The sequence below is a fragment of the Scophthalmus maximus genome, chromosome 11, assembly GCF_022379125.1.
Source record: "Scophthalmus maximus strain ysfricsl-2021 chromosome 11, ASM2237912v1, whole genome shotgun sequence".
Taxonomy (NCBI): domain Eukaryota; kingdom Metazoa; phylum Chordata; class Actinopteri; order Pleuronectiformes; family Scophthalmidae; genus Scophthalmus; species Scophthalmus maximus.
Genome location: NC_061525.1, coordinates 17,519,435 through 17,532,971, shown reverse-complemented (window position 1 = coordinate 17,532,971; position 13,537 = coordinate 17,519,435). Strand labels below are relative to the sequence as shown.

At 43.6% G+C, this 13,537-nt stretch overlaps 1 protein-coding gene across 3 annotated transcripts in view; it reads right to left on the bottom strand.

Annotated features, from left to right (window-relative positions):
• pid1 (phosphotyrosine interaction domain containing 1) overlaps positions 1 to 13,537 on the bottom strand; it is a 36,545-nt gene that overhangs the window by 14,363 nt on the left and 8,645 nt on the right. For all 3 annotated transcript variants that reach the window (XR_007031702.1, XM_035623141.2, XM_035623142.2), the window contains exon 2: positions 10,126 to 10,272. Coding sequence is in view for 2 of the 3 variants with exons in the window: in XM_035623141.2 (XP_035479034.1) it covers positions 10,126 to 10,272 (147 nt within the window). In the remaining variant the exon portion in view is untranslated. The remainder of the gene's footprint in view (positions 1 to 10,125; positions 10,273 to 13,537) is intronic.

The window sequence follows — 13,537 nt, the reverse complement described above, 5'->3', positions numbered from 1 at the left end:
AGAGGGATCGTTGAGAGTTTGTTTATTCATGTGCCATGAACGTGAGCGTGAATGTGGAGTCTATTAGGTTTGCCTCCTGAAAAATGGCAATAGATGGACAAAAAATGTGAGCAGGTTACATTTGAAAATGATTGGGCTAGAAACAAAACAAAGAAAAACTTTTGACGGTTGTCGCACATGGTTATTGTGTCACCGTGTGCTAAGAGTTGTTGGAGCAGCCAAACTTGTGAAAAACCAAGTGAGGGATTTGGCCATGGGGCAAAAAAAATCATCACCCAAAGCAGAAACACATAAGGTAACTGTGCTTCCTGGAGCCAACAATATACGACAGCAGAGTAGAGTGACATAGCTGGAAAAGCTAGACAGGTGCCATTGTAACAGACACAGTTACAGTATCATCACTTGTATCCATCACCTCCAAGTTGCGAATCTTAGAAGACTCAATCCTCTGAAAAAGCATTGCAAATGTCCTCAGTAGCATTTCAGGTCATCCTCAACATCCACCAGTCAGTAAGACCAACACATACACCAAAACTTATACACACAAATGAGTGTTCTTCCTGCCATGTATGTTAATTAGGCTAAACTTCATGGACTTCTGTGGGAAGACTTTTATTAGACTGTCATGCAGTAAAGAATGACATGTTGTCAGTTGCTGACAGTGAGATGATAGTGATCTAGTGGATAAATCCAGCCCATTGTAGACTCACTTTGCAGCAATTATTCAAAGTTGTAGTTTGCAATACTAAAGCCACCCCCGCCCCTAGCCCCCGCCCCACACCACCTTTTTTTTATTTTCTATATTATTATTATTTTCTATTTTTGTAGACTGCAATGCAGACATTTTCCTTTCATATATACACTTTTTCATATACAAACTTAACACTGTGTGAAGATATATTTGGCAGACAATGACACAAATATAGACCAGAAAAAATATACCACAATAACAAATCTGATTTTAAACTTAAGAATGTGAGTTGGGATTTCCTTCTAAAAATGTCTCCCTTCTGAAAATTAAGAGTTCAGACTTAAAACCACACCATCTGATAGAATGCTGCTGAAAGAAACATCATTACACTGTCAGCTGTGGTCTTTCTTTGGTTTGTGGAAAATTATACTTTTGCAGGCTGAAAGAAGCCGATGAGAGACAATCTCACTAAACGTAAGAGCACAAATCGAACATCTGACACCAGCTGAATTGCAACATGAGGCCACAAAGCAACAGCATGAGATGGATCCATGCACAGTTTGTGTATCTGGAGGGAAGTTGCAGAGATGGCCCTGAGACAAAGTTAGTGGGGCGACCTTTGACAGCTACAGCTGTGTGTGACGGCATCGGGACAGTCTCCAAGAGTACAATTCATGGATTAGAATGATGAACAGACAAACACTGACTCAAATGATCGTAAAATTCTGCAGATGGAAAAGAAACATGATTCTGGTTGGACTCACTGGCAGAGCAGCAACACGCTGCTGCTCTCAGGATCTTCATGTCAAACTGTAAACGCCTGCATGGACACTTGTGTCGGTGTTTGTGCGGGACATGAAGCGAAACCAGTTTTTACACATGAAGCGGTGGACAAAATTGATCCATCACATCGTTTCGGTCCCAGACCAGAACACATCTGCTGTCCTATGCTCTGGCAGCCACCAGTCGACTTAGTGCTGGCGAAGTCAGGCAGGCGGCGTAAATCATTTCGCCGATCGACAAGAGTCCTCCCCTTTGCTCCAACTTTCCATGTGTTTCTCCCCCTTTGTCCTCGGCTAGGGGAGGAGACTCTTCTTGTCTGGTGCCGTCTCTTCTTCGCCCCACAAATTCTCCTCCTCTATCCTCACATCCCCTCTGCTGTTCTGTGCCCCCCCACCCCCACACCCCCACACCCCCGGGGCTAATTGGTAACAGTTCCATACCGTCAAACTGAAGATATTGATTGCATTATGTGAAGAAATGTGGAGACAGAAATAAAGATGAGTTACAGGAACCAAGGAAGGAAGAAGGAATTCTAGACAGACACACGGGCTGGGGGTAGAAGGCGAAAACGTGTCCACTGGACTGCTGCTGCAGACGACAAACTAAACGTATACCTGCTTCTACAGGAGAGAGACAAAGACAATGAAATTGAGTGAGAGTGTCTGTGAGTGTGACAGAAAGGGGGAGGAGTGCGATTAAAAACCATTACTGACTCTTGGTTTATGGAGGGTCACTGTCATTTTCTATTCTCTCGTTCTCCTCAATTGATACGACTCTTGAGGAGGAGGGCCGCTAGAGGAGAGTCTTCGTGCGGTGTCGCCTGTGGGCTAGCTGTTCGTAGCCTTGCTGGCTTGCGTCTGTGTGTATTTTTGAAAAGTTGAAAGAAAAGTTTACGTTTTGGGATGAGAGGATTTTCCCCTTTCTGAATGAGCGTTAGATGAAACGATTGATACCACCTCCATGGCTGTACGGTAGAAACGAAGCTAGCTTGCGGCTGCTTAGCTTAGCTTAGCATAAAGGCCGGAAATGGAGGGAAACTGCTGGCCTGGCTCCTATCTATAGCACTTTTCAAGTTCACTAATTAACAGAATAAAATAAAACTGCTACGACGTGTCACTTCTACACGTCGGTTTCTGTATGAACAATAGAGAATAAAGTATTAATCAGTATTCAGATTTTTTTTTAACCCTCTGACAAAGCGAAGCTTGCTGTTTCCTTCTTATGGCTAAGCTAATCTAACGACCTGCGGGCTTTATGTTTTTATGATTATAACATTTTTCATCAGATTCTTTAATGAGAGCATCTGCAGTCCAGCAAAATTACCCAATAACTGTTATGTCTGGCTGAAAAAAAAAAATCATAATTCTGCATATTGTACAAGAGACATTATCATGACCGCGACCCGACTCCGGATAAGCGGTTGAAGATGATGATGACATTATCATGAGATGATTTGTTCAAATGCTGGCGCATGGAAAAGTTCTTTATCTGCATGCTTGCAACACTGCAAAACCCTTTAGTCATTAAAAACATACTGCAGTGCCTCTGCCACCACTACGTGCCAGTAACAATCCTGTCTGAGTTTAACGATGAACGAGGCAGACAGATCTGAACATTTAACATTTCTGATGAGTCACAGCGTGAAAGCCCAACAATGCCTGAAAAAAAAACAACACACTTATGGAACGAACAAAGCAGAAACAGACAGACACACACACACACACACACAGAGAGAGAGGGAGAGAAATGCACTGTTGTTAAACAGATGTGGAGAAGAGAGAGAAAGGTTGACAGGAAGCGATGGAACGCAAAGACAGACCGAAGAAAGTGAGGGATGCACAGAGGGAGACGGAAGAGAAGTATCCGCTCCCCAGCGAGCGAACCGGAGGAGGAGGAACACAGCAACATCCTGGTCCGCTCACAACACGTCTGTTGGTCCGTCTCGGTCAGTGTGAGTCTGTATCGGCGTGCAACCGCACAGGCACGGATGGGTATGAGAGGTGTGGAGCGAGGGCAGCTGCTGCCGCTGCCGCTGGCGCTCGGGGGCCACAGCTGGTTTGGCTATCAGCAGTAGAACGGAGGAATGGGAGAAAGGGGGAGGAGGATGAGGGAGAGTGGCCGAGAGGAATCAGTGACGAGATACCTGTCCCTGTGGAGGCGCTTTGGAAACAGAGAGAGAGAGAAGAAGAAGAAGAAGAAGAAGAAGAAGAAGAAGAAAGGGGCGAAGGCGACGGGAAAGAAGGCTTGAGAGCCGAACAAGGAGGCAGTGTGTTTGAGGGAGAGGCAGTTCGGTCCCGTTGGATCAGGAACAGTCTGGGAACGGACTGTGATGTGAAGGCACAAACGGAGACTCAGAGTCTGAGACCCTTGTGGAACTTGTTGTTTTATAGCACGAGGGCCTTTTCCCAGGCACCGGTCCAAGGACAAACAGGTGCTGCAGACAAAACACACAGTCCGTCTCTCATTGACCGCCCCAGTCCAACTTATTTATTTTTTTCATCGTCTTTCTAAACAGAATTTAGTGATAAGGCAATGAAAATAAGATTGTTTTTGTTTATGCCTCAAAAGCTGACGACTGTATATGGGATCGTGTGTGTATATCTGGCGTTTGGTGATTTGATGTTTGCTGCCAAAAGTAAGAGAAATACTTTAGGAAAAGATTAGGACAGAATGAGTATTGGCTTACAGACAAATCGGTCACAGCATTAAACAGTTAAACTTGTGTCATAAAAAAAGATTGTCTTGTAATATTATGACTTTATTCTCAATTGTTTTCTCCTGAAAGTGATCCTAATACGTAATGAACGTCTGCTCATAAGATGAAATTGCAGTGCCACATGTTCTAGGTACATTACAGTGAGAAAGTGAGTACGACAAATACACTAATCTTAACACAATGTCCAACTTCGAACATAAACTTTTCCACATTTTTCGGGGCGATTAAGAGCTCAAGAAAATTGTCATAATAAGACCCTATTGAGCTGAGACTATTTTTCATTGTACAACATTTTTAGGTGAATTTTGAAATATCAGTACAGCATACTTACGAGAACTTAAAGTTTATATTACTCTTCTAGAATGTACCAGTCAGTCACACTGTATACGGGTCATATTTTTGTGTGTATTTGATATTCACTGTATCAGTATTGGATTTTGGTATTGCTTGTGCTTCACTGAGTCCAATACAAAAATGTTACATTATCTCCTAAGGGTAAAACAAAACCCACTGTCGGGAGACAAAGGTTGTCCTGGCGTTCTCCCTCAGAAGGCCCCTGCGTCTGGATCCCTCAACATGAATAGAAATCCACTGCTTGGGAATGCAGCATTCCTGAGGAGGTTGTTAACATTCCTCTAAACTTATTGAATCAGCAGAGTACAGCTGGCTCCGCTTGCCACGGCATGCAACGTTGGAAGTGATGTGTGTATTTGCTTGTTTGTGTTGTGCAGTGTAAGGACGGCGCTCTGTGTGTGTGTGTGTGTGTGTGTGTGTGTGTGTGTGTGTGTGTGTGTATGTGTGCGCAAAACAGAGTCGGAGTGTTTCAATGTAAGGCAAGACAGGAGCGCCTCAGTGTATATGAAAGAAGCTTTCACGCTTCACAGCCTAGTCCATACAGCTGGCATAGGTCAGAATTCTCCTGATTCCAGTGGTGGGAATAAAATGTGTCGGAGCTTTTCAATCTGGAGACACTGGAGACGGTTACTTTTTCAATTTCTGACCCACACAAAGTGCAAAAAGGTTGTTAACAAACAACTTTTTTCCTTGACTTGTATAATTTGGTGCCATTACAAATGTTCTTTAGTCAAGACACATACAAACTCAGTAACCGAGCCCCACACCGGGTACATCTGTATCAGCGTATAGAGCACGCTGTGGTTCATCTAGTCCAGATTTTTGCACAGAGAATGTTTTCTCTGTGAAAAAAAACCCCTTTATGGATGTTATAGCAGCGTGCACATACTCCCACCAGAGACATGCTATGTTTATCAGGCCATCGTCACTCTTGTCACACCAGGGTAAACAGAGAACATTTTAGTGGCACTGTGAAGATTTCAACCTGCAAAAGTTAAAGGAGAAAAAAAAATGCTTCCACTCTGGAGCCCTGTCAACATGAAGTTTACTTTAAATAAAAAAACGTTTGGTTAGGCCATGCCTTTTCATGTAAACTCATAATTAGAATTGAGAGTGGTGACCATAACAAAAATCACATATCTTAATAACTGATATCAATCCATATCCCTAAAACTTAAAAAAATAGGAATAATAATACAATTGTAATACAACCTAATTTAAACTAACGCTGAGGTTATCAAAATCACCTAGATCATATTTAGTCATTATAGTCTTATCCTCCATCCATGCAGCATCACTGGAGGCTGAAGCATATCCCAGGTGACACTTATCAAAAGGCAGGATACACCATATAGAGATTATAAGAATATAAAGGTCTAACGTGAATAGAAACTTTTTCGTCTTAAATTGTTCACTCCCACCAACAAACAGAGAATGTGAAGGCAACAACGCTTACAATCCATCCAACCCGACAATATTCTGCAGTCGTAAACAACCTGTGACGTGAAACTCTATATTTGATTAACTTTTTGAGGAAAATTGTCTTTCTGACTGTGTTCAGAGGTGGAACCTGCTTTTCACAGACACGTCTGCTGCTTCCATTAGCTGTGAGGTCCAAAAATAAAACCGCAGCGACTAGTTAAGCACAACCTGGAAATTGTTTGAACATCATCACAGAGGACAAAGCAAGGTAAAGTCCAAAAACGCCGATACAAATTGGGTCCATCAGGCAAAAAACCCCACAAAAAACCCCCAGACATACTCATTCAGCCGGTGATCTCACCCTGGAGGTTGCTGATCCTCTAAGTGTCATCGGTGTGCGTTCTGTTCTCTGTTCGCTGGAGGAGAAGCGACGGTACGTCCAGCGCACTTAGTGACATCAGCATGCCAATTAGAGACCAGACAAAAAAGCCTCTCTGCCTGACAGATAGGATAAAGACATGGTAGGACCGGGCCTGCCCCGAGTGTGAAGGACGGCAGTGTGGGAGAATCACACACCGTCGCTGGTTTGGTTCAACTGACCATGAGAGAAACTGGAAGACGCATAAACAGAGGTAACACAACTTGGGCCGTAAGTGACAATAGGCAGACATTATGACCTGTCATACCAGGGAAAGCGCACGTGCTACTGATGACACGAACAATGGCTCTGTTGTCCCACGTCTCATGACAGCGCGACAGTGAGCCGACCCTGCACAACGCCAGGACCCCGATGTCGAGGCAGCTAAGTGGATTTCAGCCATCGTGATTTTTTATTATTGCCAACGCTGCTTTTCTACTGAAACCTCTTTTGTGACAAAGGCCTATTAGTCACGTGCTGGCAACAGTGCTTGGCATAATCACTGTCAATCACAGCCTTGAGTCAAATCCCTGGTGAGAGCTGTGTTCCTTTGACTTTCAAAATCCCTTTTTGTGATGCAACAAAAATAAAGCCAAAACAATGTTAACGCCAAACAAAAAGTGTCTGGACAAAAGTCATAAAATAAAATTCAAGCGACAGTCATAACTAACACATATCCAGTTACAGATTCATAATTTCGACCTCGCTATGCCTTCGAAAAGGAAACACTTATATACCCTTTTGACAATTCGACAAGAGGATTGTTGCTCTCATATCTGCATGCTAATTATGAAGCTACAGCCAGAAGCTGGTTAGCTTAGCTTAAACTAGTCTCATTAACCAGCCCCATAAAACTGTAACTTCTTGTTTTTACTCTTTGTCTTTTTGTCAAGATCAAACTAATAATATACCAACATGTTAATTAGGGCGATGTAGAGGTGTTGTCAGGAGGTTTTGTTACTTTTGGACGGAGCAAGGCTGTTACCGCCCTGTTTCCAGTGGTTTTGCTAATCGGAGCTAACCTTCCCGAACCCTAATCCAGATCTTATCAAGAATATGTTTGGCATTTTTGCTTAAAAGTTAACTTAGAGCTGAATAAATTATCAAATATGGTGAATTGACATCTCTAATCTTTACAACTTCCTCACAAATATGATCTTTTAGCAGCATTGTGTCGGGGGAGTTTCCACTCAACAACCATGATAACACTTGTACGGAGCTGAGCTGTTACAGATGAGTCCGACACTTGAGAGGCGCACAACAAATTTCAGTAGTTAGGCCTGACCAAAAGAAATACATGACTCTGAAGAGACAAGAGCAGATGAAAATAATTCCTTACCAAACATCCCTTCAGTGTGAATGAAAACTGTCCAGTGTTTCCCCTACCAGTGAATTGGGAGGGCGCCCCGCCCCCCCTGAAATGTCAAATTAATTTTAATATATTTTTGTTTGTGTTTTACATATAATGTCAAGCAGAAGTCATTTCAGGTCACTTTCCTTACACACCTTATTCCTCATTCCTGTATGAAAGATTGTGGCTGAAACTTGACGTGATTTGTGAACCCTAACCCCCCCCCCCCCCAAACCAGTAAACCTAGGGGAAACACTGCTCTCTCTTTCTTAACCTTGGAAAAAAAAAGAGAATTCAGATCAAATTTACAACACCACAAAGTCACGAGGAGCCGACTTGTATTTCCAGCAGTCTGCGAGGTAACGTCACCATTGTCGCGGGGTGCGACTGACGAGCTGGCAGGCCTCTGAAGTTCACAGACTATCTTTTCTCAATGGACATTGAGTGGGCCGCTTTGACAGCAGCAGCGGGCCAGGCCGCGCGATGAGAGGAGGCCTTTCATCCTCGCTAGCTGTTGGCTTTGGCAGGGGCTCGGCAGCCCTCAGCCTGCCCGTCTGCCTGTAAACTGGGACGCACACCTGGGGGCTGGGAGAGAGCCGAGTGAGGGAATTACGTCCATGAGGGTGTTAAACTGTATCATATTGTAGCTTATGGAGGCCAAGCACGAAAGGAGGACAGAGGGCAAAAAAAAGAAAAAAAGAACGCCGTTTCCTTAAGTTTTCTGCCGTGATATATTTCTCCCGTGAAAAGAAAAAACAAGGGCTCTTTGAAGTGGAACAGTGGAAGCAGAGGTGCCGAGGCAGGTGGGCAGACAGATATGCAGACAGGCAGGTAGTGACTCAGACAGGAAGTTACACAAGGCGGCACACAGGCCAACGGACGCAGGCTGCGAGGCAGACAGGCTTGCAAATGAGGAGGTCGCAGACAGATGAGGGGTATGATTTCTTTTTTTTTGTCTGGCTGGTATTCTGCTGAATGGCTGTAGTGGTATCCATGGCAACATAGCTATTCGCAGCAATGCTGGAAAGAGCAGGCCGGTTCAGAAAAGAGGAGCAGTCAGCGAGTGGACACTGGGATTCACACTCGACAGAGAGGGGATGCCGGGTTCAGCTATGTGCATGTATTGCACTGTTGAGTTTGGATAAACAGCTGGTTACATCTGGACTCTTCTTAATGCAATCGGAAAAAACCCCCACATTTTTTCAACAACAAAAAAAGGGGGGAATAGGAAATGTATGATTGATCGGTTGGAAATTAAGTATGATGCATACCTCACAGAGTATGGAGTGAAATAAATTGATCATAATTCTTGACTACCACTGCTTTAGTTACTATTCCATGAGTCTACATGCAAACTACAACAAACCTTAGTCCATGACCTTAGTCCATGAGCCAATAAAAAGCCATGCTGGTTGCCATGCCAGCATGTATTTCTCTAAACAAAACTTCTCTGCTCTGCCGACTTTCACTTCATGTTCACATTTCACTTTTGGGAAGTGCTGATAAGGCCTAAGCAGTTTTGGTCTCTTGGCTTCCTTGGAAATGTTTATATATATATATATATATATATTAGACAGCATATGTGTGTGTGTGTGTGTGTGTGTGTGTGTGTGTGTGTGTGTGTGTGTGTGTGTGTGTGTGTGTGTGCGCGCGCGTGTGTGTGTGTGTGTGTGCTCTTCTGTAAAGTAATCCAATAAACACGGGGACTGCAAGTTCCAGGTGTTTTTCTTGGCAAAAAGGGAATTACTTTTTCCTCAACATTTTGGGGGCAACTAGATATGAAATGTTTGTTTTATTAAGGCCGAGTAAAAAAAGAAAAAAAAAAGAAGCGCTAACTCCTTTCCCGACATGCTTGTTAACGATACAGCATAAGTGACCAAACACAACATTGAAAGCACAAAAAGTAAATCCTCGTACCCGCAGAGTCATTTGAAGTTGTCTCACATGTGACCACAGGCATCTCGCTTTATTTGTTATGCTTACAATGCTGTGGCACAAGGTGGGCAGAGACACAAAGACACACTCAGTGACTTGGTGGGGAGTGTTATGTGTTGCTGCTATTTTAATCTGCAGCCCCGTTGGTTTTCTGTTTCGACAACAGAGAAAGGGCTGCAACTAAGTCCAACAGCTCATTGGTTCAACCCCTACATCTGACACTCAGCAGAGCCAGCGAGAGGAGGAAAACAAACACATCCATGCCAGAGCTCACACACATACACGTAAACTTCCAAAAGTGCCTTGGTTGGAGTAGCACATGGCAATGAATTGAACTTGTGTGTCCAAAAAGAAAGGGAAAAACAGTTGGATTATGAATGCATTAATGCTATTAGGGATTTACTGTTCAGGCACAGTGCTGGATTTGGGGGATTATTAGGCCCATGTGATCCTACCTTGTATCCAGCATGGGTCCTGTTCTTTGCGAGCGGCGTGGTGGAGCACAGCTCAATGGCCTCAGGCTCGTGAAAGATCACCGTGGGCAGCGGCTCCTTCCTCAGCGTCAGCACATTCAGCTTCGTTTTCAGCATGGTCTGGAAGTGCTGATGGAGAAAGAAAGTCAAACATGGTGCTTTAAGAAAACAGACAAGTGTGGGCCTGTGGTTCAAACATATGTAGTTTACTTGTCAACACTGCTGGAGTCTCAAAAACATTGCAACCCCCACAACACTCTCATCTGAGTGTTTTGCCATTTATGACTGCGAAAAACAGTAGATTTATAGTACAGTATGGAATGTGACGGTATTTGGGGCTAAAGTCTTCGGGATATAAAGTTTTATGCTAAGAAAACCGTATGAAACTGGTGCAAGGAAAATAGTGAAGACTGGAAATGACGGCGGGACGCGAGATGGTTTATTCTGCAGAAAGTGGAATGTGGGGAGCAGGAGAAAGGAACTCTGCCCTCGCTGCCTCGGTCAAAACAAGAGTAGAGAGCTGCCTGCTCTCGTACAATACAATCCACGGGCCAGTGTTTCCTGAGACCGAGCAGAACCGCACGGCGCTGCGCGTCCCGCCCTGTGGAATTTCTGGGCTTCCTCGAGAAAGTCAGAGACGAAAACTGAGCAGCTCGTGAGAACACAGCTAAGACGTAAAACGGCACGCCTGGCACTCCTGCTGGCCTAGGTGTCTGCAGCCTGACCACAGTTATTGGGGAGCTCTGGAAATCAAATGAAATTCCAGTACAACATTTGAGAGGGGGGGGGGTTATCTAATAATTCTCTCAGCAATTTGATACTTGTCTGTTTCTGTGCAGCTTCTCTGGGTGACCTCTCTCCAGGTGCCAACACAATCTTAACAGGTTTTGTATATTGAGTCTGTGGAAAAAGACGTAACTTGCTGTGCTCGCTTCAAGGACTGCTCTTATTCGCCTTTTCATGGTTATTGTATGTCATTCGTTTTATTTTTCACCTTTACCATTGCCAACATTTTGCTCCATACTGCTCCATAGCCATGCCAGCAGCACTATGAGGCTGTGCTTTGAGCTAAATAGTACTGTCAGCAATACTAGTGTGCTGACGTTGAGCAGATATTATGTTTAGACCATGTTCATCATCTTAGTTTAACATGTGAACATGCTAACTTTTGCTAATTCGAAAAACAGCTGGGGCCAATGGGAATGCCATCAATTTTTACTGGTTATTGGCCATGACACCAAAGTATTGCACAAACTGGAATTTTAACACCAGATGAAAAGTCAGAGGATCATTAAAGTGATTATAATCTGTCCTGGGGGATGGGGACCTAAATGTGCATTGCAAACGTTTAGCCAGTCCATCCAACAGCAACAAACTCTCGTCATCCTCACAGTGGTGCTAAAGGGAAACGTCATTAGAATTCATTGTCTGGGAACCACGGATGTCCGAACCAAATGTCATCGCAATCCATCTCACAGTTGTCAGACTTGTTTCCATAAAAAAACTAAAAATCGAAACCTGCTGATGGCACAAAAGTTAAAGCCATGGGATCAGTCTGACAGGTGGACACTGCCATCCCTATAGAGCCACGCTGCCAAAAAACTAGGGACGTACACAGATTGACACCTTCCCCAACACTATTGCTGCAGCCACTTTCGGCTCACATGAAGAGCGATGACTCTCAGGGCACTTTCGCCAAGGAAGGGTCACATGAAATGGAGGACCTCTGTCCACTGGAGCCTTCTCTACAACAATATTGTCATGGACATGTTGGTCTTAAAGTACAGACAAGAAACTAGATACACAACATCTTGGCTTTTTTGTAACAGTGAAGGAAAGACAACGTATTTTTGGCTTAGCTTACTTTACAATTTAGAGGAAATTAAAGAGAGTTATGACAATTTTTTTTTCCTACACACTATGTTTGTCCGGGTCCACTTCAAAATGAAATGGGTTCTTTATTGGCCCGTGTCCCATCCTTCCACAAAGATTTGTGGAAATTTGCTCAGTAGTTTTTGCGTAATCCTGCTGACAAACAAACAAACCAACCAACAAAAGAATTAACTGATGGACAGGGGGTGAAATCATAACTGCCTTGGCGGAGGTACTTAATTCATTGATGTGGCGTTCCTCTTTAAATACAGATTACTTTTACAAATGCTTCCATTCTCTTTTTTTCTTTTTCTACTTGGCTCTTTGAAACTGTTTTCCCATGTTGGACCTGCACAATGTCCATCTTTTACAGAACAGATGGTCAACATTTCCAGACGATGAAAATAGTAAATCCTGCCAATACAGGCGATCATCAATCTTCACTGTTCTGTCGGTTTGGAGAACATCCTCAATCAACTTCAAGAAACAGGTCTGGGGTCCAGTTACTAAATGCAGCCCCACTTACATTACATCAGATTATTCTATAGCATATCCTTGCATATACCTGTCAGCAAAATAATAGTATTCTTAAAAAAAATAACAATAAGATTTCTGGGTCCTGTTTGTGAAGCATTTTGTTCGTATAATGGTGAAATACCGTCTGTACAAATGACAAGATATGTATCAAAACTATTGCTGACATAATCCATTTGATGCCGAGTAAAATCTGTTGGAGCAGAAATACAGTAAAACTGCTTGGACCCTATGCAGGCACAGTCACCATAGTGGACCAGAGTGGGGCCTACATGAGAGAAAATAATCATAATAATGAAATTAAGGACAAAGACACAGATGAGGTATGAAAAAAAAATGCAAGGAGCAGATGAAGGAGAAAATGTAAAATGGAGTTGTGAAAGTAAAGCCACATGTGTGTAAACGCTTGCTGACCTCCGCGTCAGCACTTTACAGCTTCCTGACAGCGGCTCACATTCCTGTGGTTGGCCCCAGTACGGAGTTGGGGGGGGGGGGTGTTTGGAGACCTGTGGTGGGCTCCCCGACTCCTCCACCCCCCACCAGGAGCAAAAGCCGGAGCGGATGGCCGCTCGTGGAGTAAAGCTGGAATTCTATTCATAATATTTTCACTGCATTTTAATGTTTTTATTTCCCAATTCCCAACAGTCTCCTCATCAAGTTGCTGCTGTTATTGATTCTATTTCGGACTATAACTTGGACCCAGGCAGGTTTTCTGTCTCCACCGTCAGGCCACCGTGGGCTACACTGGATTTTTTAGCTGGTTACGAGACAAAGGTCCTGTCTACACTTGAGATCTAAATACTAAACAAAGGCTGCTGTCACGAGAAAACCCAGGTCCCTCTTACGGATTATGAAAAACAGTGTTGTTTTCAGATTGACTCTAAGGGGCCTGATCTCCATGTGTACAATGAAAATGTTTGACTAAAGTTTAAGCCTCTGCATGTGGATTATTTATCTGATTGTATAAGTGAAGTAACACAATCCCCCT